At 40.9% G+C, this 24,461-nt stretch overlaps 1 protein-coding gene across 12 annotated transcripts in view; it reads left to right on the forward strand.

Moving 5' to 3' along the window:
• The window catches only part of myo18ab (myosin XVIIIA b), a 151,811-nt gene that overhangs the window by 104,658 nt on the left and 22,692 nt on the right, over positions 1 to 24,461 (forward strand). For all 12 annotated transcript variants that reach the window (XM_080428451.1, XM_080428457.1, XM_080428458.1 and 9 more), the window contains 9 exons: positions 1,745 to 1,856; positions 3,867 to 3,994; positions 6,198 to 6,352; positions 8,263 to 8,386; positions 8,864 to 9,064; positions 11,506 to 11,616; positions 13,860 to 13,964; positions 16,472 to 16,618; positions 18,348 to 18,461. In XM_080428451.1, the coding sequence (XP_080284577.1) occupies positions 1,745 to 1,856; positions 3,867 to 3,994; positions 6,198 to 6,352; positions 8,263 to 8,386; positions 8,864 to 9,064; positions 11,506 to 11,616; positions 13,860 to 13,964; positions 16,472 to 16,618; positions 18,348 to 18,461 (1,197 nt within the window). The remainder of the gene's footprint in view (positions 1 to 1,744; positions 1,857 to 3,866; positions 3,995 to 6,197; positions 6,353 to 8,262; positions 8,387 to 8,863; positions 9,065 to 11,505; positions 11,617 to 13,859; positions 13,965 to 16,471; positions 16,619 to 18,347; positions 18,462 to 24,461) is intronic.

Here is a 24,461-nt window from a genome sequence, read left to right on the forward strand (position 1 = left end):
TACACATGCACACGCGAGCGCGCACACACACACACACACACACACACACACACACACACACACACACACACACACACACACACACACTCAGACTGCCAGGAAACAGCCGAGGGCACCTGAAATGACTGAGTCACTGAGTCTACAGTCATTATGGGCAGCAGACACAGCAGCACAATACAGAGAGCTGGGCTTGAAAATGTCACTTTAAAAGGGGGCATTTTCACCCATAATACAAATGCATCTCATCTGCCTCATCATGACTTATAGTTGATCAGCCATTGATTAGATCAGACTCCAACCACCCTCTTTGTTCTCCTTGTTTGACTTATTTATCTCTCTGAGAATACTGTATGTTATTCATCCACAATAAATCACTGAGTTTTAATGTATTAATTAGTGAAGAGCTCAGTGCCCTTTTACATCCTTTAGACTCAATATTCAATTCAATGATATGCAATGCAATGCATTGAATATCCAGCTGGGCAACCGCTGATTGAGTAGGATAATGGTAGGCTAAATGTGTGCTATTTAAAAGGGGGAAATCAGGCACAGCTACAAGCTACAAGCCTATAACTGGTTGCAGTGCGACACGTTGTAAGCTAATAGATCGTCTATTTCCGGTCCATGACATGATGTGTGACATGATGCATAAGTATAACTCAGGCTTTAGTGTGCATGAGCTGGGAGGGAGGGAGGGAGGGAGGGAAGGAGGGAGGGAGGGAGGGTGGTTAGCTCTCTGAGTGCGGGTGGGCATGGGCGGAAGACATGGGTTCATGTTACTGATGGGTGCAGGGCAGGTTTTGAGTTATGTGGTTCTGGGGTGAAAGGGCTGAGCTGATGGCTTTATATTTCAGAGTGAGCATTGCAACTTTGTCATTATTGCCACTATTTCACTTTATACCATTAATGTGGAAATACACCACGGGCAGAAGTTAGCTAGGTCAACTGGCAATGCATTCACATACTGCACCAACGACCTTGACAGTCACTCTATGCAGTTTATGCGTGGACGCTCTTTCACTCTCTCTCTCTCTCTTTGTTTCTCTCTGTCCTTCGCTCACTCAAACTCACTCTGCCTGTAGTACTCTCTCTCTCTCTCTTGCTCTCTCTCCCCATGTCTCTCTCTCTTTCTCTCTCGCTCTCTCCCCATGTCTCTCTCTCTGTCTCTCTCTCTCTCTCTCTCTCTCTCCTGCTCTCTCATGGTGACATACATTCACACTGTGATGGCTGTAATTGTGAAATCATATTGTCAGGCATGTTCGCCCCATACCTCCTCCCTCAGCCTTTTAGTTTCACTATTTGACATTTTTGACATGATTGGATTTTTCGGGGGTGGGAGGGGTATATAGAGGGAGGGAGGAGGGGGGGGGGGGGTCTCTCCAAATAGCTTGGATAGATTTTTCCAATGACTGCTCAGCTAGCGGTACCCTCACTGATGGGATGGGCTGGCTACAAATTGCCTGGCTTGTAGAAATGCAGGATGGATGGTGTCATTTGTGTGTGTGTGTGTGTGTGGAGGATGAGTGAGGGGCAGGTGGAGGAGGTGATGGTGACGTGTATAGTGTATTGATGGGTTTATGAAATGTATGGACAAGGCCTGGGTGTCTTTCAGTAGCGTAGTTTAGTTTACTGGAATGACCTAAATGTTGACACATTTGACACTTTCTAAAGACACCTCACACTGTCTCTTTTTCTCTCTGTCTGTCTTTCTGTCTCTCTCTATCTGTCTCTCTGTCCCACTCAGGTTAAGTTTGACAACATGAATAAACAGATGGAGTCTATGGAGATGGAAGTGATGGAGGCGAGACTCATCAGAGCCTCCGAACTCAACGGAGAGATGGACGATGATGACACAGGTCTCACACACACACAGGCACACACACACACACAGGCACACACACGAATGCACGCGCACACACAAACACACACATTAAAAAAGGAAATGCTGACCTAAATTGTGTACACACACCGATGACACATACACAAATTAATGAAGAAACACTCAACAGACACACACACTTGAACAATACTCAAACATAGTTTACTAACACACGTGCGTGCGTGCGCAAAGAAAGGCACAAGGGAGTACAGAGACAGACTCCTACAAAAAAAGGATAAGAATAGGACTTTGCAAGGTCACTTGAGCATACATGCATTATAGTGAGACACATGCAATCAGACTCATTTTGCTCCTGCGTGAACGCACTCCTAAAAATACCTCCAATATGTTGCCATGGTTACGCACGGCAGAGCTGACTGTCCTCATGCTACGTTGGCTGCTGCTGTGAACAGAATGAGTAACGCACTATTCAATACCTGTCCCTCCTATGGGACCCCAGTGAATGGAGGGTAATGGCAAGTGAATGGGTGTCCTGAGCCCTCTGTTAATCCTGGCTCATTGAGCCTGTTTGACATTGACCAAGAGAGATGAGCTCCTGCAGAATCCATAGGTTGGTCATAATGTAATACAATTTTTCAAAATTCCCAAAACATATGCATGTGTCAGATAATAATATTAATTACAACATCAGTGGAACAGTTTTTAGTAGTCTACTAAATTAAACGACTTTATTAAATTTGTATTTTACATTCCCTTTTTAATCATTTTTACCCTAGTTAAAATCTTAGTTTAGTTAATAAATTATCGTTTGTTAGATATATGCCACCAACTTAGTTTCTCACTGCTCCACTCCAAACATTTTCTTCTAATCTAAACAAAAACATCCTTTATACCTGGATTATTGAGATGACATATTGTGCAGCTTTATTTTATAACCGCTATCTTTTCACATTAAACGTTATTCTCTGACACAAGAATAGGTTTCTTTGAAGCCACAAATGTCTGTGTAAATCATAGTCAATAAATGCAGATACTGTATGTGATTGGTCACTGAGATTGCTTACGCATACAAACACCATTACAATCCATCTGGCTCCTATTAAAAATATATAGCACAGTGTCGCCACTGCAGTTCAGTGCAGCTGTGTTGTGAAAAGGCCTTTAAATACACTAAGTAAAAACATTTTGTCTCCTCAGAGATCCTCGCTTCTACGCAGATGCTAAAACCACTGGTCCTAATCAATGACTGTCTATACTTATACAGTATAATTCTGTAAGGATTAGAAATGTATCACACTAAATAAGGTGGTAATGGTGAAAATCACATTCGATCGAAGTCCCAGACACCCCACGGTCACATTGCCAGACAACTATGCTAGAGTATACATTACAATAGTAATAGTAGTGATTTAAAAAATGTGGGTCTTTTACACTATTTACTGTATAAGTAGGCTGAATTCACGCCTTGGGAAGATGTAGAGAGCATTGACTTGGCTGTACACTGAGAAGGCATGGGTAGATAATTTCCATTGTCATGTCAATCTAATTCAAGTCGGTAGGAGGGGGCATACACAATTGTGCCTTCCAGTGAGAATTTACCAGCATTTCAAAGTGAGCATTGACTTATTCAGACATCATCATACATCTGATTGAGAACCTCAGAATATGACAATTATAAAATCGTTACGTAGTGCATCCAGCAGGATCTATGACTAGGAATTATACTGCACAAGATCCATCTAAAGACTTCACGTCCGAGTGTGATATTGGACGTGTTATGTCATGCTCTCATAACGGCAAAACAAACACAAGTTACAATATATTAAATATTCAACATAAAGAATTCAAGAATTCCATATTATACTATTATAATTTTTTTTCAGAACATTTTTTTTCAGAAGTGGATGCATTCAGCTGGTGTCCTTGTTACTCAGTGTCTCAGTAAGGCTAAGGCAGTATCAGAAAAGGGATCAGCTGGCAGTCAGCCGATGTAAAACAATCTAATATGTGCTGTTGTGTGTTGTAGGAGGAGAGTGGAGGCTGAAGTACGAGCGCGCCATCAGGGAGATAGAATTCACCAAGAAGAGACTGCAGCAGGAGTTTGAGGACAAGCTGGAGTTGGAACAACAGAGCAAGCGACAGCTGGAGAGGAGGGTAAGCTTACCCTGCTGCTGCGTGTGGGCGTTGAACCAACAACCTGAGACTTTACATGCACAAAATGTGTACAGTTACGCAGACACATTCAGCTTTACCAGAGAATAAATGTGTACTGGAGTAGTGCTGGTTAATGTAATTTAAGTGTGCTGACATGATAGACGTACTAATACTATAATGAAAATGAATATGAAAATATGAAATACTGTGATATAGTAATTATAGAAATCGGAAATATCGAATGATACAGAAATATACCCTTTTTTGTGCTTATATTACACTCTTTTGTGCTTATATTACACTCATCCATTTTACAAAAACTAAACGACCACAAAATGTGTCACACACATCCACCTACACGTCATTTTAGGACTGTCAATGAATAAAAACGCGTCCCATTGTGAAATTCATATTGGATTGTGGGAAAAATAAATAAAAGCAACACTGCCAAAAATGCTGCTGCACTGAATGTATCGCATGATGGACAGGAGCCACATTAGTGCTGCACGATTTATCGAAAAAAGATCGTGATCTCGATTCAGACACCTATGCGATCTCGATTTTGAATTATGACGATTATTTTTATTTTTTTGCTTAATATTTTTATATTTACAAGAGAATTGTGTAAGAATCGTGTGAGAATCGTGATCTCAATTCTTATGGAGGAAAATCGTGATTCACATTTGAGCAAGAATCGTGCAGCCCTAAGCCACATACCGTCATTTTAATTGATTGATAGTTACAAATCATTAATTTGATCGTGCTCCATTCTCAGTTCTCACTTTAGCACCAACCCAAAGTGCAGAGAGAGAGAGATCTCGGCGGTCTTTAAATTATGTTTTACAATAGGACATTATTTTATCTGTATATTTTGTACTGTGTAGGTATGTACATTTTTATTTTAGAAATGTGTATTTTGAAATAAGTAGTTTTTTCACTCCTTTTTTTTTGTGTTTTTTTTTTTTGTATTGTTTGCCCTCTTATAGACATAATGCGCAAAAACTGATATTTGTAATGGTTCAAACCTTGTGCTTTTTTTAAGGAATAATCTAATCTTTGGCCATTTTTTACAGCCCTACTTACCAAAGCCCCTTTATCACTCAATGTGTCTTGTTGTAGTTTTTAATCAGTTCACTCTGTTTACCTTTTTCCTTACCTCACACATTTCACCCTCTCTCACTTTGCCTCTTTCTCACGCTCATAATTTTAATTTCCTTGATGCTGGCTCTGTACTATAAGCCTGTCTTTGCCTCTGTGGGAGGAGAGTGAGGAAAAGAGCTCTGTGGATCCCTCCCCAGCTTTCTGACACCTCGTCTTTCTCATAAGCGTACAATAAGACCTGGAATACCTGGAGAGTACAGCTCACTCAGTAAGACGTGCTGTAACAGAAGATGTCCTGAAATTCCCCATCCTTCTCACTGTCTCTCTCTCTCTCTCTCTCACTGTCTCTCACTCTCTGACTCGCACCTTCTCTCCCTTTTCCTCCTCGCTCTCCGTTTCACCTGCCTGAGCAGTTATTGAGGCTAACCAACACTTTAGCTTATGTCAAGTCTCACAAAACTTCTCTGGAAAGTATATTTTTAGCATTGGCTAGTTACCAGTGTAGCTTTAGAAGCCTAATTTATTCTTAGGCAAAAAGGTTTTTTTATTCAAATGGAGAAAAAATATTCTGGGTTTCTATTAAACCAAATACAAAAACACACCTTGGGTGCAACCCTTAGTGCCAACACGTTTTTTTCTTTGTTTGTCCATTTCAGAGATGATGACTAATTATAGGGATTTTTACTTTGACCTTGATTGTGACCTTGATGTTTTTGAAGCGTATCGGTCATTCACACCAAGTTCCAAGAAAATGTGCTCCTTTGTTCTCGATTTGGAGGTCTGATTGTGATTCTGATCTTTTGAGCTTTTATAATCATCTCTTTCAGCCTATGGATCATTCCCACCAAGTTTCATGAAAATATGTGCGTCCATTGTCAAGTTACTTTATTCACAGCCTCACAGATAGACAGATGTCATCGATTACAATCCCCTGCCACGCATTGCTGCAGGCAGGGGATTGAATAACAAGCTTTTTCCCCTCTTTCTTTTTTGTACAGTCAATGTCTTTCCATGGCAGGGACATATTGAAAGTATTCAACTCTCTGATTCTTGTGTGTGTGTTTGTGTGTGTGTGTGTGTGTGTGTGTGTGCGACCCTGTAGATCAGTGACCTGCAGGCAGATAATGAGGAGTCCCAGCGCACCGCCCAGCAGCTGAAGAAGAAGTGTCAACGGCTGACGGCAGAACTCCAGGACACCAAACTCCACCTGGAGGGTCAGCAGAGCCGCAACCATGACCTGGAGAAGAAGCAGAGGAAGTCAGTACAGACACACACGTACACAAGTCGTTACACACACACACACACACACTATCAGTGTGTAAGTTCAGTTGCTATCAGCAGAATAAGGAACATCACAACAATGTGGAAACATAATACTGAACACTGTACATTCTGAACACAGGCAGAGAGTGGGCTCATTAACCACTTAAACCCCACAGTATACTAGACTGGAGTCCCCCAAGGGTCTACACTTGGTCCCCCATTTTTTTCTCTCTACACCAGATTTCTTCTCCGAAAATTGGCAATGCGTTGTGAGTTTTTGATCGGCTATTTTCACTAGAAAAGGGACGCTAGGGTTATGCAAGACCTTTCATCACCCAGTGTGTGGAAGCAGGAGTTGTGTGTGTTCATTTATGTATTGTATACTGGATGCATCTCTCTACACATGCGTTCACAAGTTTCCTGTGCACTTTTTATCAAATGCACTTCTACTGTAACAAGAAGCCACATTGTCAAGTGACAAAACAAAACAAAACAAAAAAACATGCATAATGTACACTTTCATACTGTACACACACACTAGAGATGAACTTAGACATGCACAGACACGTTGTTCAGAAACACAGGCCTCCCTCGGTCTCCCCACAGCTTCGCAACATCCAACTTCTGCTTATTAGCTTTCCCGCAAAGCTCTCCTGCTGCCTCTCTCTGCTTGATTCACATCGCCCAACGATGAGGCCAACAGCTGGGACATTCACAGGGGTGCTGCTACTTACACCAGCCTTACAATATCCCATGCCTTAAACCATGTCCCTCCCACACACAAACAACCAGCCAGGCTTTATAGATGAAAAGAGCCTTTTTGATGTTAATATTGTAACATCATAGGGTTGTAACTGCCATGCAGTATGCAACGGCTACACAACCGAAATTAAAAAAGAAAAAATAATCACACTTTTTTTTTTGTTCATTGATCTGGAGACAAAGATTCCTTTGTGTTATTTTCTTTCTGTGTATTATTCGTTGGAGGTTCATTGGCTATAGTAATACTAGAACCTGCTCATGCAGAGTGCAATGCAGTTGTTTTTTTGTTTAACTCTCAGGCTGTGCAGTATCTTAGTATTCATATTCGGAACTATCATTAACACTAGACGGCATTGAATTGAGATTAGTAACAAATACCTTCTGTAATGATGCTAGTTGCAATATAATGTTTAATTGCATATACAGCTAGCTGTAACACTAGTAGTAACACAAGCATATTTCCATGCCCCATTAGGCTTCATCAATAGTCTTATTATTGCAGACAGGGAAAGCTGCTAGGCTTTTCTGTTTAGTAGTTCAGTCTCTGCTGGGCTGCTGTAGGGGCCACACTAGATAAGCCCTACTGAAGTCCCAAAGTCCTAGATAAACGGCAGTCGTGTGTCTGTCACCAATTATTTAAATGGGGGGGGGGGGGTGACGGCATCTACAACCTGATGATATGTGTGTATATTTGTGAGAGGTAGCGTGAGAGATATTGAGGATCTGTGTGTGCATGTGAATTTTAATTTGTGTAAGAAAGAACCTCTGGTTGCCATGGGGATAAGGCGTATATTGTGTAACTAAAGGATTTCAAGTTTAAACGTGTGTGCTCACAACAGTGAATCGACTGATGACATATACACACACACACACACACACACACACACACACACACACACACACTTTGAAGTTACACATGCAGTTGTCAGACACACACGGTGATGTGCTGTGTTAGGGCTCGGTTCTATCAGGGTCCTGGTGGTACTGTTCTGTTGCTATAGCGTCACACTGTACAGTGACAAGAGACAAGGCTCCTGATTGCTTGTAGCTGTGCTACAATGCTGTGTACTGTGTGTACATACTGTATGCGTAGGTATTGTATGAATATGTGTATTGATCTACTTGCTTGCGTGTGCCTCCAGGTTTGACAGTGAGCAGAGTTTGTCCCAGGAGGAGGTGCAGAGAGAGAGGAGCCTGAGGGAGAAGTTGTCCAGGGAAAAAGACATGCTGACTGGGGAGGTGTTCAGTCTGCGGCAGCAGCTGGAGGTACACAGTCCAAACGCTCTGTTCTGTTCTGACCGGACCTGTTCTGTTCTGTCTCTGTTCAATTCTATATTCTTCTGTTCTATTATGTTATGTTCTGTTCTTTTTTTGTATGCCAGCCATATCTTTAATCATCTGACATAATTTGACACTTTCCCTGCTTTACAATTACCATTTAGACATTTTAAATGCTCTTATCCAGAGCAGCTTATCCAGAGCATTACTTGTTAGGAACCACTCCATGTTACCCCCCCAACGGACATGAGACTCTGTGTGTGTGTGTGTTTCTGTGTGAGAATGTGTAAGTAAGTGTGCATATACAGTATTTTCATGTGTTCATACATGTACCTGCATATTTACACCCAGTTAATAATTCCACAACTTCCTGTCATTTGATATACAGTAGAAAGTGTGTGTGTGTGTTTGTGTGTTCCATCAGAACATATTTTCACAGCCTCTCCTCTCCTGGTCTTTCTGCAGGACAAGGACCTGGAGATGTGCGCCGTTAACGTCAAGTTGGAGCAAATGGACGCGGAGCTTCAGGACCTCAACTCCCAGGAGTCCAAAGACGAGGCGTCACTCGCCAAAGTCAAGAAGCAGATCCGCGACCTTGAGGCCAAGGTCAAAGACCAGGAAGAGGAGCTGGACGAACAGGCTGGCACCATCCAGATGTTGGAGCAGGTGTGGTTGACCCGTGCAACACCACCCGCCCCCCCCCACGCGCGCAGACACACACACACACACACACACACACACACACACACACACACACACACACACACACACACACACACACACACACACACACACACACACACACACACACACCCACACACACACACACACACACACACACAGCTCCTGTCAGGTTAAAATTCTCCAGTGTAATTCGATGGAAGTAGTTGGCATGCATATCTTCATGGGTTTCAATCCAGTGCCAGAATCATATGTCATTCTCTTATTCCTATTCCTCCTCTCTGCTGTATTACCAATAGTGCATAAGAGCCTTCAAATTAATAATGGAAAGCCCATGGGTTTGTGATGTGTGTATGCCTTAAGAATTGTGTAGAATACACCTTCATTTCAAGCATAGATCAGAGATATAGACGGTGAAGCATGTTTCTTGTATTCTGTCCGTATAGAGAATTGCTTGTTGAACGCACAGCATCGTGAAGGCTAACAGTGCTTGTAACTCAATGAAGCCATTGTTAATCCATGAGCAACAGCAGTTCTGAACTATATTCTGTTCTCTCACACAAATAGACCACCTTGAACAGTCTTCCACCCCCATTTCAACTCGGGTTTGATGCAAACTCTGTTGTTGACAGATTGCCTTGCTTGTAATTCATCCTTTGTTACCGAATGTCTTGGACAAGTGGTGATAGAGGGAATGTGTACTTGTACTCATTTGGCTGTCACTTGATGGGAAAAAGGCAAAATCTTGATTATCCATCTTGTCATACTGTGAGTTGAGTCTACCTGTCACATTTTGCAATGAAATTGCAACCCATGCCCAGGCGATGTTTTACCTTCAGAAAACACAAGAAATAAAAGAATGGAGGAACATTTGAACCCAGTCTTGACTTTTTAGAATTCTCCAAAGGGAGCTAATAATATATCCAGCCGTTTATGAAACTGTCTGTACAAAGACTAGCAGATAGTGATTAATTCTTGTGCTTTAACCCATTGATACCTGGAACGCATCTGTGTCACTTTAGATGTCTTTGGCTATTCAAAAATAGCAGATATACAAGCTCATAGCGCGGCACCGAGTGCCGCGCTATGAGCTTGTAGATCTGCTATTTTTGAAAAATCTTGAAAACTTTTTTTTTTTCTTTTTCCAAAAACTGTTGTGATTTTGATTTTTTTTAAAGAATCGCCTCAGGTCTTACATGAAACCGGTAACTTTGGTGCAGTAAGTTCCCCGATAAAAGCACCGTAGCAGTCCCTGGTCTGACATTGATTATAGCAGCAACAGCCACAGTGCAGCCAAACTTTTAGACACTGTCAGAACTCTTGTTGTAGCCCACGGCGGCTCGTAGGCGGTCATCCTTGACCCTGTCATACTGAACAATCAAGACGCATAGATTCAATTTCGTCTGGGGTGACACCAAGATTGCCGATATTGTACAGTGTGGTCACCTTTACTGGTTGCCAAGTCACAGGGTGACTTTACTGCATGACGAGGTGACATTGAGTTGTACATACTTTTAGACCGTTAAGATATATCCTAAACTCATGAATATCTATAATAAGTGTGGATCGGTTTAATAAAATCCACAGATGTCTGTGTGTGTAATTTGTTTAAAGGGCAAGACGATTTTTAACCCGAATCCTATAGTCCTATTTTGAGGATGTGCAAATATTTGGCAGTGCTACGTAAAGTTTTGACGCATTTAACGTAGCCTAACAGATGTTTTCCAGCACCGTTGAACAGTGAGTTCTTCACACACAACGCATTGGGTAGCGTCAGGTACCCAATGCGTCCTCACAATAGAACGATAGGAGTCAGGTAAAAAATCTGCAAGTTCTTTGCATTACCAGTAGGGGTGTGCCGATACACTAATTTCACGAAACGATACGATACGATATTGGGCTCACAACTTCGATACGATTTCGATACGATACGCACTTTTTTTATTATGAAAATATATGGGGGAGAAAAAAAGCAAATGCAAACAAATAATTCTGTTTTTGCATTATTCAGTCATGCAAACTTGTAGCTTTTCAGCTACAATAGCCGTTTTGAATCCAAATAGGGCAATAGTGTGACACCTGACCCGAAAAAAACCAACATGTTGTCACCCTTTTCACCTCGGGGCTGTTTGCATGCCTGATTATTATTATTGTATTTTTTTTTTTTTTTTTACGATATTTTTTTCTTCCCAAAACGATACATATCGTCACGAAAACGTATCGCGATATATCGCGGGACGATATATCGGCACACCCCTAATTACCAGTGATATATTGAACTCGGTATAGTTGAATGGGATTAACACTGTCCTGTTCGGTGCCTCTGCAGTATGGAGAGGAGGGCTTTGTTTGATCTTTCAAGTTGTTCCTATATTACGTGCCATAGTGCCCTGGTATAATACTGTGTTTGTGTGCGTGTCCTTCAGGCCAAGCTGCGTTTGGAGATGGAGATGGAACGTTTGCGCCAGAGCCACTCCAAGGAGGTCGAGAACAAAGATGACGAGGTAGAGGAGATCAGGCAGTCCTGCAGCAAAAAGGTAGGCATGTGCAACACAAACACATACACATCCTGTACACGCACACACACTTGCTTAACCTCTTAAATCCTATGGACTGAAAATAGCAGATCTACAAGCTCACACCGCGTGGCAACACGACACGTTGTTACATCAGATCTTTCCTCCAAATGTTTCAGAAAATCCTTATATAAAAAGTTTAAGCCTGAAATCAGGCCGACCAGTGATGAAGACGAAGGTACAATACTGTGTACATATTATTTTAAGAGTGAAGGAACTACCCATTGATGTTTATGAAACATCTATGGAGTAAATGAATGGGACATTCTCTTCAGGCGACCACTGGGAGAGGAAACCTAGGCGATGGTTGTGCTAACAATGCTTACATTTCACTCACGTTGGAAAGTATAAACATTCAGTTTGATTTTAGGTTAAAATAATCTTGCAGTATGTTCCATAGATCCATTATCTCAACAACATTACTGCCATAGGAAAGCTATACTTTCTGGCTGCAGTCAAGTGGCAGACAAGTGCTGATGTAATGGATCGAAGCCAATAGTTTGTGGACATTTTGCTTAAATCATTAAATAGTTACCATAGCAACCACACTGTTAAACTAACACGTTGTTAAATCATCTTGGATATTGGATGGTAAAACAAGCGTTTTAACTGTGCCAATAACATAAAAGCTTTGATCGTTTACTGTTTTATGCTGTTGTTTTAACCCATTAGAACCGGTAAAGCATCTGTGTAATTTTAGATTTTAGCTATATTGTAACCACTTAAACCATTATTTTATACTTTGGCTATTCAAAAATAGCAGATATACAAGCTCATAGTGCGTCACTTCGTGCCGTGCTATGAACTTGTAGATCTGCTATTTTTGAAAAATCTTGAAAGTGTTCGCAGATCTTTGAATATATAAAATGTTTTAAGCAAACATATTTAAACTAAATCTTTGCTTCTTCGGGTCCCTGGAACAAAATATTTTGAGATGGGGGTCGGCGGCCAAATACATATAATTTTGGGGGTCCTTGACATGAACAAGTTTGAGCACCACTGATATAGCAACATAAGTTTTTCAGAAAACTGTTAGGATTTAAAAGACATTTTGTAGAATGGGTTAACAACCAAGCCAAATCCCTCATATGTGCCTACTTACTTCTAATTTCCGATTTATACTTTTAGATCTGCTATTTCCTCGGGCATGATTACGCGCATTTCAGTCCATTTACACACTCCATTTACACATGCACCCGCCTAGCCTAGTAAAACGGTTGTTTTTTGACGAGACCTGCCCTAATTACAGTGGGTTGGATTATTCACCATTCTACTATTCTATTTCCATACAGATTGCTGGTTAAATTATGTAAACAAATACGTTTTCTTTGTATTGCATTTTGTAAAGGTCAACAAAGAGCCTTTCACTGGTGAATTCATTACCATCTGATATCAATACCTTTTTTCTGTTTGGGCTTACGTGTGCGTGTGGGTGGTCGGTCGGTCGGGAGTGGTCTTTTGACTTTGTTGTAATTAAGCATGTTTTGCACTGCTGTTGTTGATTTCCTTTTTCTCTCCCAGTATTGCCCACCCCCACTGCTGCCCTCAACCAATCAAGCTGCCCACACACAATTATCCCTTTTTTCCCCCAGTTAGTGAAGCTGGGAGCTCTGACTGTATACTGTGTGATTTAATGACTTTTGCATAGTGATTCATTATGCACAGTATATATAAATTAATGCAAAAACCTCTTGTATTGTTTTATAGAAGTTACTTTTTATGGCTGACCCCCTGATCCCAAATTCCCATCAGTTCATAATCATGCATGCTTAGAACTGTAAAACACTTCACTCTGGGGAGGTGAATTTCATCCTTTCTTCAACTAAATATTCAACATATTAGACTATTTCTCTAACACAAACTGGCATTGAGTTTCAAATACAGCTGGGCGATATATCGATATATAATATCCATCTTGAGATGAGTCTAGATATCGTGCCTGCATTTCAGTAAAGTAATGCCATTTTCAGAACTTATTAGACTGTTCTGTCTGAGTGAAATGAATAATGAATGCTGCTTATGTAGCTGTTGAGTCATCATATCCACATCACTAATGATCATTTATCAAACTATAAATATCCTCCGGAAGCACCAAAAGTCATCCCTAAAACAGCACCAATGTGTGAACTACTTTGTGATGTATCGTGTACAAGTGGGAAGATGAAATGGATTAATGTATTTGTATTTCTGTGTTTTGTGTCCAGCTGAAGCAGATTGAGGTTCAACTGGAGGAGGAGTACGATGAGAAGCAGAAGGTTTTGAAAGAACGGAGGGACCTTGAGGGCAAACTCCTGTCAGCCCAGGACCAGGTAAACACTCACTGAACACGCACACACACACGCACTCACTTAAATCTAATCAAGACATTTGTAGGCGCTGATCAGTTGTCTTTTTTCTTTGTTGTAACATTTCTAGTGCAGACTTGAGTTGGTGGAATTGGGGTACAACGATTAATCAAATTAAATCAATTGTGAAATTAGACAGATCTGCAAACTGATTATTGATCCCAGTGTACATTTACATTGGCTACTTTACCGTCCTTGGTTTTAAATTACTCAAACTTCATATTGTAGATTGTATATATTTTTTTTCTTTCTATTTTGTATCAGTAGTAGCCTAATCGGCAGCAAAGTGTATTAACTCATTCACTGCCAGAACTTTTTTATTTTTGCGTTTGACAAACTGCCAGAGATTTTTCCTAGAAAAAAAAAGTACTCAGGAGCCAAGATACAAAATGTTTAAGTTTTAAGTTAACAAGGAAGTGGATTGGAGTCTAGATCTTCAACAAATCATATCTCCTTGGTCTTTAGGTTAAAAATTAAATAAATAAATAAAAAAAAAAAAAAAAAGTCGTTTTAGTCGTTCTTGGCAGGGGGGACTTAAAGGACAAAAGTCGTTTTAGTCGTTCTAGGCAGGGAATGAGTTAAAATAAGTATATATTTTTTTAGCTCTGTTAGTTAAGTACTCAAGTAATCAACAATGAGTAATCAAAATAGTCATTAGTTGCAGTGGTGGGTTGTCTCTTTTCATTATGCCCGTCTCTTTAGTCCTATAGTTTAAGCTGCTCTATCAACCCATCTCACATAGTCCCTGCTACACGGGGTAACCGGAACACTCTCCCCCAAAACACGCTTGCCCCAAAAAAACAGCGGTTCTTGTATTTGTTTTACTGAGGATACGGTTAAAAATAAGTTTAGGGTTAGACATACTCTTACTGAGGTTACGTTTAGGAATAAGGTTAGGTTTAGGCATAGTTTACTGAGGTTATGTTTAGGAATACCTGGTGGTCAGTGGATTTGACCCGGGGCGAGCGTGTTTTGGGCCGAGCGTTCTTGAATTCCTACACGGATATCTTGGTAGCCAAAAACGGGCGTTGCTTACAAACAACCACCACAGCCAACGATGAGTGTTTGGTGGAGTGTGCCAAATGTGTTAGAAATGCATGCAAGAACATGAGGATCCTCTGAGTAGACACATATCTAAGTATTGAGTGCTAAGTCACACTAAATCGACGTGGTGTCTGGTTACTGTGTGTGTGTCCCTCAGTGCTGAGACAGATTTATGTAAGCTCCGTGTTGAATGTAGAGTGTTGAGTCACATGTTAGTCACACCTCCTACCCACCTACTTGTACAACATAGCATTGTGTGAAGTTATTTTTAAATCTTTACTAGAGGTCCCGTTATTGGGTAAAACTCTACCGCCACCACTTTAGGAGCAAAAACGTGCCTTTTAGACAATCCTCTTTGTTCAATCCGTTAATACATGTAGCCTACCACATAGGCACTGACCTAATCACAACGTCACAGGTTCAAATCTGGCCTGTGTGCTGTGTCATCTCCTCTTTACCAGCCTCTATCCTGTCACTGTACTCTCTGAATAGAAATGGCTTGAAAATAATGTGCCAATCAAAAATGTCCCAAGATGTTTTTGTTTAGTTTTCCTTCTCAGAACTCTATATCTTTCTAACGGACAATAGCCATTGTGACATCATTAAAAGGATGAATGTATGTGCGGTATTTTACAAATTTGTCGATTAAATCAACAAATTCCTAAAGGTGCGTTCCCACCACAAGATACAATATTTGGTAGAGCGGCGATTACAGTATGTATAAAGTTAATGCAACGACGCGACTTGGTGCAACGTTGCATCGAGCGGTGCCAAGGGGGCGACACTGTATATTCCCTCCAGTTGGAAAATCCCAAGTGAGGTGACGTTCGCCCCATGTTCACCTACGCTGACCAGTGAAGTGTTTCAAAATTCGTTTTCCTGCTGTGTATCTAAAAGGGTTTTTGCTGGGTGTTTGCTGAGCGTGTGCATACGGTACCTGTCCACAGTGGTGGAAAGTAGTAACTAAGTACTTTAACTTTGGACTTAAGTACAAACTTAATTTGTACTATTTTTACTTTTCTTGAGTATTTCCAATTTTCAATACTTTTACTTCTACTCCACTACATCTCAGAGGAAAATATGGTACTTTTACTCCACTACAATTATTTGAAAATATTACAAAATATACTGTACATGAATCACTCAGCCCTATATATATATATAGTCCTCTACAAGCTGGGCTTATAGATCTGATTATAGATCTGCTATTTCCAAATGATTTCTATACATTAAAACTTGTGAAATGGGACATTCCGCGTAATGAAAATGTACTTTTACGAAAGTACATTTTGATGCCAATACTTTTGTACTTTTAATCAGGTAAACTTTTAATACCAGACTGTTACTTGTAACAGAGTATTTCTGCATTGTGATATTGATACTTTTACTTCAGTAAACAATGCTTTCCACCACTGCCCTACCACCAGGTGAGTCACAGGGACGTGGAGACAGAGAAGCGGCTCAGGAAGGACCTGAAGAGAACCAAGGCCCTGCTGGCTGACGCCCAGATCATGTTGGACCACATGAAGAACAACGCACCCAGCAAGAGAGAGATCGCACAACTCAAAAACCAGGTAATACATACTGGGTAGGGATGGGACGGTAATCGTTATTATTGTTTATCGTGATAAAAACAAAACACTCAAAATAATCGTATCGCAGAGATTTGAATTTATCGTGAAATTGTCCTCCATCATACACTAGGATGAATTAGCTTTTGTTGAGCTGAAAATTCAGTACCTCTTTGAGTGCCAGATTTTTTTTCTGGCACTCAATTGTACTACCTATGAGTATGTAAAAGAACAAAAACGAATAAACAATAATTATTTCTATATTATGTTGTCCCAGTGCCAGAGTTTTTTTCAAAGTAAAAAAAAAGTGCTTAGGAAGCGAGATACAGCCTTTTTCAGTTATACGTTAAACAAGGAGTGGATGGAGCTTCAAATCTTCAGATAATGATATCTTGGGTTCTGAACATGTTTTAAAAGAAAAAAAAGATATATATTTTTTTTACTATTTTTTCAAAAACACGTCAAACACATCATTGGCACGTTGCGCCATAGCGGTAAAAACATGTGAAACACGTTAATGGCACTCAATGAGTTAAGCCGTACTTGATCAAACAGACCTGTAAAGAGCTCATTTGGTACGCTCTTATTTCACTCTACACAAATCGATACAAGTTGCAATGCGTTGTGAGCTTGTAGATTGCCTATTTTTGCCGAACGTTCCCCCCAGAATAGGGATGCTGGGGGTTCAAGTGGTTTACAAAATGGCATTTTGAGTTTTAAGCATATTAAAACTTAAAAGCATAATATTGTGATTATTTGTATGGCAGTTCATCGTCAAGTAAAATATAATGACAGACCTAGTAACACACTGCCTGAATGGAGGGAGGGAGGGGCAGAATAACCAACACAGATAAAATAACCAAGATAGATTGAATAACCAAGATCGATTAATTAGAATTAACTAGACAGAATAACATGGATAGATTGATAGATAGATGCATGGATAGAGAGATTGATACAATAAGGTAGATAGATTGATACAATAAGGAAGATGGATAAATGGTACTGTTGATGGACTAAGGAAGGGGGACAGATTGATGGATGGATTGAATGGATTGATAAGGGAGATGATAGATGGATAGATACAATGGAGGAGGTACTGTAGAGTGAAGGATGGCCCCAGATGTTAATTATAACAAGGCCATGCAGTACAGAGAGTACAGTCAACCAATCTTATGTCATGTGACATTTTGATATGGTTCCTGGATGACTCCCTCCCCTGCTTGACTTTTAAATGGAGTACTGCTTCACATGATTATATCCTCGCTGTCGGGCATAAACCTTGTATCTCCACATTTCAGCTTGTGACTAAATAATAACTGCGATGGATCCATTGCAACACAGGTTATATTTTCCATTTCCTGAAAAGTAACAGTTTTTGATCTACAAGGTTTCTTCCCGGCAGCAACGATATGTATGTCGTGTATGGCTTTAACCATGTGAACACTAGGGTCCCTATAATGGGCATGTCATAATCAAAATAGGCAAACATTTACAAAAATAGCAGATCTCGGCTATTTGGTGGGATTTGTTGTAGAGGGGAAAAACGGAGGGGCCCAAGTACAGACCCCTGGAGGACCATGTCAACAAAGGAGCATACAGTATATAGGGTTAGTGGTTTTAATGAGACTTACTGTATGAATAAGAATTTGAATGTTGCAGGAGCTGAAATGTCTTTTTTCTACCTCTCCACCTCAACTGTCCCGACCTCCACCTCTCTGTGTACTTTCAGTTGGAGGAGTCGGAGTTCACGTGTGCGGTAGCAGTCAAGGCCCGCAAGTCCATGGAGGTGGAGATTGAAGATCTCCACGTTCAGATGGAGGACATCTCCAAAGCCAAACAGGCGGTAAGTACCATGTTCGGCTTTCACGGTAGCAAAACTTTGTAATTAAAATGCGCTACTTAAAGCAGTAAATTCTGAGAGTTTGCTGTTAATCACACATGCGGCACACATCTGCGACTCGCCCACAGGCATGGATCGTTGAGCGGATCAAGCGCGAACAAGCGTTCGCACTCGTATCCTGCGAATCTGTATCGTTAGTCTCTGCAGTTGCGGACAGGAACTTTACCCCTGCGCCACCTGAGCGCACTTTAATCCATTGAGACCTGGAACGCATCTGTGTCATTTTAGAATTCTTTAGCTATTAAAAAATAGCAGATATACAAGCTCATAGCGCGGCACCGAGTGCCGCGCTATGAGCTTGTAGATCTACTATTTTTGAAAAATCGTGAAAAAAAATTGTTTCGATTTCTTTCAAAAAATTGTTAGGATTTAGATTTTTTTTTAAAGAATCGCCTCAGGTCTTAATGGGTTAAATGATAGATAATAACATCATCCTTGTTTGTCATCATGCAGGATTTGTTGTGCAGCCTGTTTTTTTCCCCGTCGCAGCACCATCTGTGGTGCAAAAGCAGAGTGGTAGTAGTTCTGTCCCACTCCCAACCTGGCCCTTAGCCAAGGAGAATGGGTTAAGGGGCACACCTGTTCTCCCGTTTATAATGGCTGTTCCTCTTGTTATTCTATTACACATCTTTTATTTGCACCCAGTGTTTCCCTTTGTTTTCTACATGATTTCCTGTGTCTTCCGTTGGCCTCTCCCTTCTCCCCAGCTCTGTGAGTTTATTCTTCCATCCAACACATGGGTGACATGGACCGTGTTGTTTTGCTTCTGACAAAACACAGATTTCAGTCCATTGCATCCTCCCAGTTTTTCCTCTCCTTTTTATGTGCGTTTATGTGCACACGCTGTTCGTCCCCAAATAATATAGTTATATTCATATTCTGGTTATTGATTGTCCATGTAGACACTGAAATCTGATTTCCAATATTACCAAAGTCTCAATCACAGTATAGTATGCAAAACCCAAGTTAAACCGCATTTATTGGAGGGTTCTGGTGGTGCCAGTGCACTGACCACACAAGTCGCGAGGACATGAGGTTGTATCCGATCATCCGTCATGCCTATCTGAACTAAAACAAATGCTGCCAAAAACATTTAATTTAGACGTCTGTGTTTGTTTGTTTATTGCTTACAACAAATCTTCTGATTTATTTTGGCATTTAACACTTTTTTTCTTGTGCATTTACAGTTGCAATCAAAATTATTTTATTTATTACTATAAATTAGTTTCTTTTGGCAAAATCCCCAAACTGTCAGCAATAAACAAATCAAAGAAGAACACTTTAAAATAGCTCTACACAACTAATATTACAAGTAGTTTCTCCAAATTCGACACAAAATGCCACTTTCAATGACTACTGCAGTCTTTATTGCTGCAGAAATTATTTGTGACAATTGTCTTTAGTACTTAGTAAAGCACCCTTTTGCTGTTATGACCTGCTGCAAATGTGATGCATAGCCAGACACCAGCTTCTGGCAGAATCTTAGCCCATTATTTATGTGCAATGGCCTGCAGTTCACTAATATTCTTGGGTTTGCGTTTTGCAACTGCCTTTTTGTATGGGGTCAAGTCGGGAGACTGTGACGGCCATTGGAGAATCTTTGAGGACTTCTTCTGAAAAAAAGCCTTACTTTGGAAGCATAAGCAATTTGAGATTTTAATGTATTGCGACTGGTAGATGTGAGTTCGCTTCCCACAAGCAATGCGAGTCCCTTTAGTTAGGAGGGAGGGGAAGGCGGCCGGGGCGGGTGATTATCCCGCAGCGGCATGATTTATTCTTTTGTCCATCTTATAATAAAGGCAGTGTCTGTAAAAAAGGAAAGTTGGATGGGTGTGTTTTGCCAAACTGCTATTCTGCTGCTTCAACTTCACTCCTAGTCAGGCCTGTATTATCCCTGTGTGGTGCCCCAGGGCGACCTCAAGTTGAAGTGCCCCCCCCCCCCCCACACTTTCAACCAAACCAAACAATTACCATACGTTTAGGTCCGAAAAACCGAAAAGGTGTAATAATGTGCTTAATGTCCTTAAAGTCCAATCCAACGAGCTTTAAACTGAACAAATTGGACCTTCCGTTCCAGAGATAATGGCCAAAACATCTTGAAACCGGCCACATTCGCCGATTTTCGATTGAGTTTTGGCCATTGTCGCGCGTTTTTCTTTAACTCATTCACTGCCTCTGACGTAATTGACATAATTAACCAATACTGCCACTGACATAAAAAAACGTTTTTTTCACTTCCTTGTTAACTTAAAACTTAAAAATTCTGTATCTCGGCTCCTGAGTACTTTTTTTTTTTTCAATGAAAAATCTCTGGCAATGGGCAAACGCGGCCAGCAATAATTCTGGCAGTGAATGAGTTAATAACACGGGCTAGGAAGGTCGGACGGCGACAAACTAGATACCTGAGTAAAGTTCACTTTGAGCTGCATCCAACACATCCACTGCCATTTCCGTCGGCCTTACCGTTAGGCCGCTAGAGGCATTTGAAATATACATGTTTGGGGGGGTAATAGATTTTTTTATTTTATTTTAATCTTGTGGTGCCCTCATTGGCTGGTGCCCCAGGGCACTCGCCCCCTACGGCCTATGGATGATCCGGCCATGCTCCTAGTGAGCCTGTGATCTTCGCTTAGTCCTGAAAAAGAGTATCCAATGGAAGTGATATGTTTTACAATTCTTCGTTGTAAACACGTTTTGGTCAGTGAGAGAGGAGGCGCACAGGAGCAGAAAGACAGTCTTGTCTCATCTCTGTTCATTGACAGCGGGCCGTCACGTAACCCGACACCGGCACTGCACGTGTTGCAGCCGAATGTATACTTCGCCGAACGACAATAGCAGATCTACAAGCTCACGTGTCGTGGACGCAGCGAATTGTGAGCTTGTATATCTGCTATTTTCGACACACGACCTGTTGTACGGCGAAGTGTAAATCGAGCTTGTATGTACAACTGGTTGAGGTCATAAATCTGCATTACGATTCAAACAAACTGTAACATCCAATTCTTTGAAGTAAATTGTTAATTCTGGACTTGGGCCACTGGCTGCTGTTATACACAGATGCATACTTTTCAAGCAGACTGTAACAACCATTCATATTTAAGTAAATGGTTGGTTCTCAACTTATTTTGTTTTAACTTTCAAGAGTGCATTCTTTTCCTTGTGTGACCCTCAACACAGGATTTAAGAATCCCAGGCGTAAATTATTAGTACCACAACCAATAATAATTATTATAACGGTGGTAAGAGCAGCAACAACACTAGTATCTGCACTGTCACTGGAGTAGCGGGAACGCCGCCCCCCAAGCCCCAATCTGTTCGCAGGTTGTGCAATTGGCCCTTGGGGAAAACTAATTGGGGAACCCTGCTGGACGACATAATGACGAGAAACACCTTGGAGTAGAACACGTCAATCCGGCTGTAATTGGACTATCATCACCATAACCTGAATATTTATAGAAGTTATGTGAATATCACTTTGCATGTAAATACAACCATACCTATTCCTCCACAGATTTTCTTTTCTTAATGTCGCTTTTGTCGCTAATGTCGTTTTTCCAATCTTTAATTCTGATGCATCAACTCCCTATTCCTTTCTACACATTCTTCCCCATATGTTCTTTTCTGTGTGTGGCTCGCTCGCTCGCTCGCTCGCTCGCTCTCTCTCTCTCTCTCTCTCTATCTCGCTCTCTCTCTTTGTTTGTTTGGGGGACATTACAGTTTGTAATTATAGACTAACAGGTAATGGCTTCCGCCCACGACGGCATATTTTTCAAATCTGTTTTCTAATTTGAACAAGAGACATCTCCCTAAAATCTATTATGGTTTAAATATTGTCATGAGCGAGGTGAATATTATCTCTGCAGTGGAGGGAGGGGAGAGATAATTGAGTTCACACACAGTACGGGGCCCATCAGGGGCCTGTATTTGGGGGAAGATGGATAGAGGACAAGTTCTGCAGTATAGGCTACTCTCCTTTTCTCTTCCATGTTTTCCTTCCTGCTTTTGTTCGATATTTTTTCCACTACTTTCTGCGCTGCCAGCAATAAAAAGAGACTTGCATGTGCATGAATGTGTGTGGGCGTGTGCATGAACACACACCCACACACACACACGCAATGTGCATGTACGCACACACTTAAACTCAGTCTAAATGTAAATTCAACTATTCTCCAAGTGTTATTCCTGAGATGAATGGCGGATGAATAAACAGCTCATGGGTGCTTATGGGAAACAGCTAACTTGCTTTGCAAAGCTCCCTTCTCTATATATAGCTGTTACATTATGCAGTTATTATTTCCCTCTGTTTGACAGGTTGATGATACATGTGACAGGCTCATACTTCAGAGTCGGCATGCCAGACATCACAACAGAATAACAAAAAACATCAAATACAAAATTGTGTCACTATTAAGACTCTACGAGTGGCTAAGAAATGTACACACTGCATGGGGGGGCGTTATGCCATAAATCCCACCCATCAATAGCTAGTCCCCTAGATTGAACCCACAGCACAGAGGGTTTCATTCAAGCTGAATTTCAATAACTTTTAGCTTTTTTCTTTTCCTGAGGAGTTGCACCTCACCGGCTTCCCATGGATGTTTCTAGTCGTTTATTTTCATGAAAAATCAAAGGCGGTAAATGCAAGCTAAAAAAAGAACAGGTGGTGTATGGGTATTGATCAGTTGAGGTTAGATTGTGGTTAGGATAAAGAAAGTTTCCACATCAGACACACATCACGGGTGTTTGCATGGTAGAACTGTCTGGGTCAGTGACGTTTGTTTCACTCTGTGCCTTTGAGCATTATCCTCACATCACGTTTGTTCAACGCTCAAGAGATGACAATGGGAATGATTTTTAGATTGCCAGTGGGATTTTCTGCATTCCCAGTACTTTATTCATCTCCCACTGTCATCCAAGATGGGAAAAAATCATGCAAATATTGTAGCATTTTCCCCTCAGATGGTTTCACTATGCACTACCCCGACCCCCTCTATATCTGTGGTATTTTGAGAAAATTGCTGACAGACTGTTTTGATTATGTGTGTGTGTGTGTGTGTGTGTGTGTGTGTATATATATATATATATATTTATATAAAAACTCCTCACAAAATGTTCAGAAACGTAACTTCGGTCGATTATGTCTCCCCTTCATTAATACCAATTGGTATTGTATTTTATATCATTTTTATTGTTGATTAGTTATCTTTACAACAAGGTATAACTTTTGCAATCGGTGAATGAGCAACACAGCTAAATGTGTGGGTAGCGCCCCCCCCCCAAAAAATCGGCTAAAATCCCCCAATATGCTTCTGTTGGTAATCACTCTTGTTTTGAGCAACGTGCCAGCACGTTGCCAGCCCACACTTTCTGGCAGGTGTGTGCCAGTCACAGGTGTGTGACTGGCACCTGAACATGGGTCTTGCAACTTTGACATCTGTCTGTGGTACCGTTGTGCAAATCTTGCCTGTAAATCTCTGGAAGAAAGCCTATTAGTGATGCGCGGATGCACTTTAAATGATTATGATGGGTTTTAATGGTTACACTACTTTATCCAAATAATAATATTAATAATAGGCTTAAATGATAAAATAGCCTGTTAACAGCATTTTCCCAGCCGAGGTGATGTTTTTAATTAACGGCCAATTAAACAATTCATCGGTCAATGGCCGGTAAATACCGGCTAACGGAAACACTTGTTATTATTCTTATTCTTATTAGGAATAAATTAGACAAAACAAGAGCATGTGATTTTTTGGGATTTAATGTGCGTGTGATTGTGAGTGGTGTTGACCCACTACACCCGCAGCCCACATAATTGCGCATCACTAAAGCCTATGGTTCCTCAAGCAAGCAAGGGTGAGGAACTGGTCTTCTTGGGGTGTTGTGTCCCTGGGACGGCCACTTCAAGTCTGTCTATGACTTCACCAGTCTCACGGAACTTGG

Source organism: Gymnoscopelus braueri (assembly GCF_963280865.1).
Source record: "Gymnoscopelus braueri genome assembly, chromosome: 5".
Lineage (NCBI taxonomy): Eukaryota > Metazoa > Chordata > Actinopteri > Myctophiformes > Myctophidae > Gymnoscopelus > Gymnoscopelus braueri.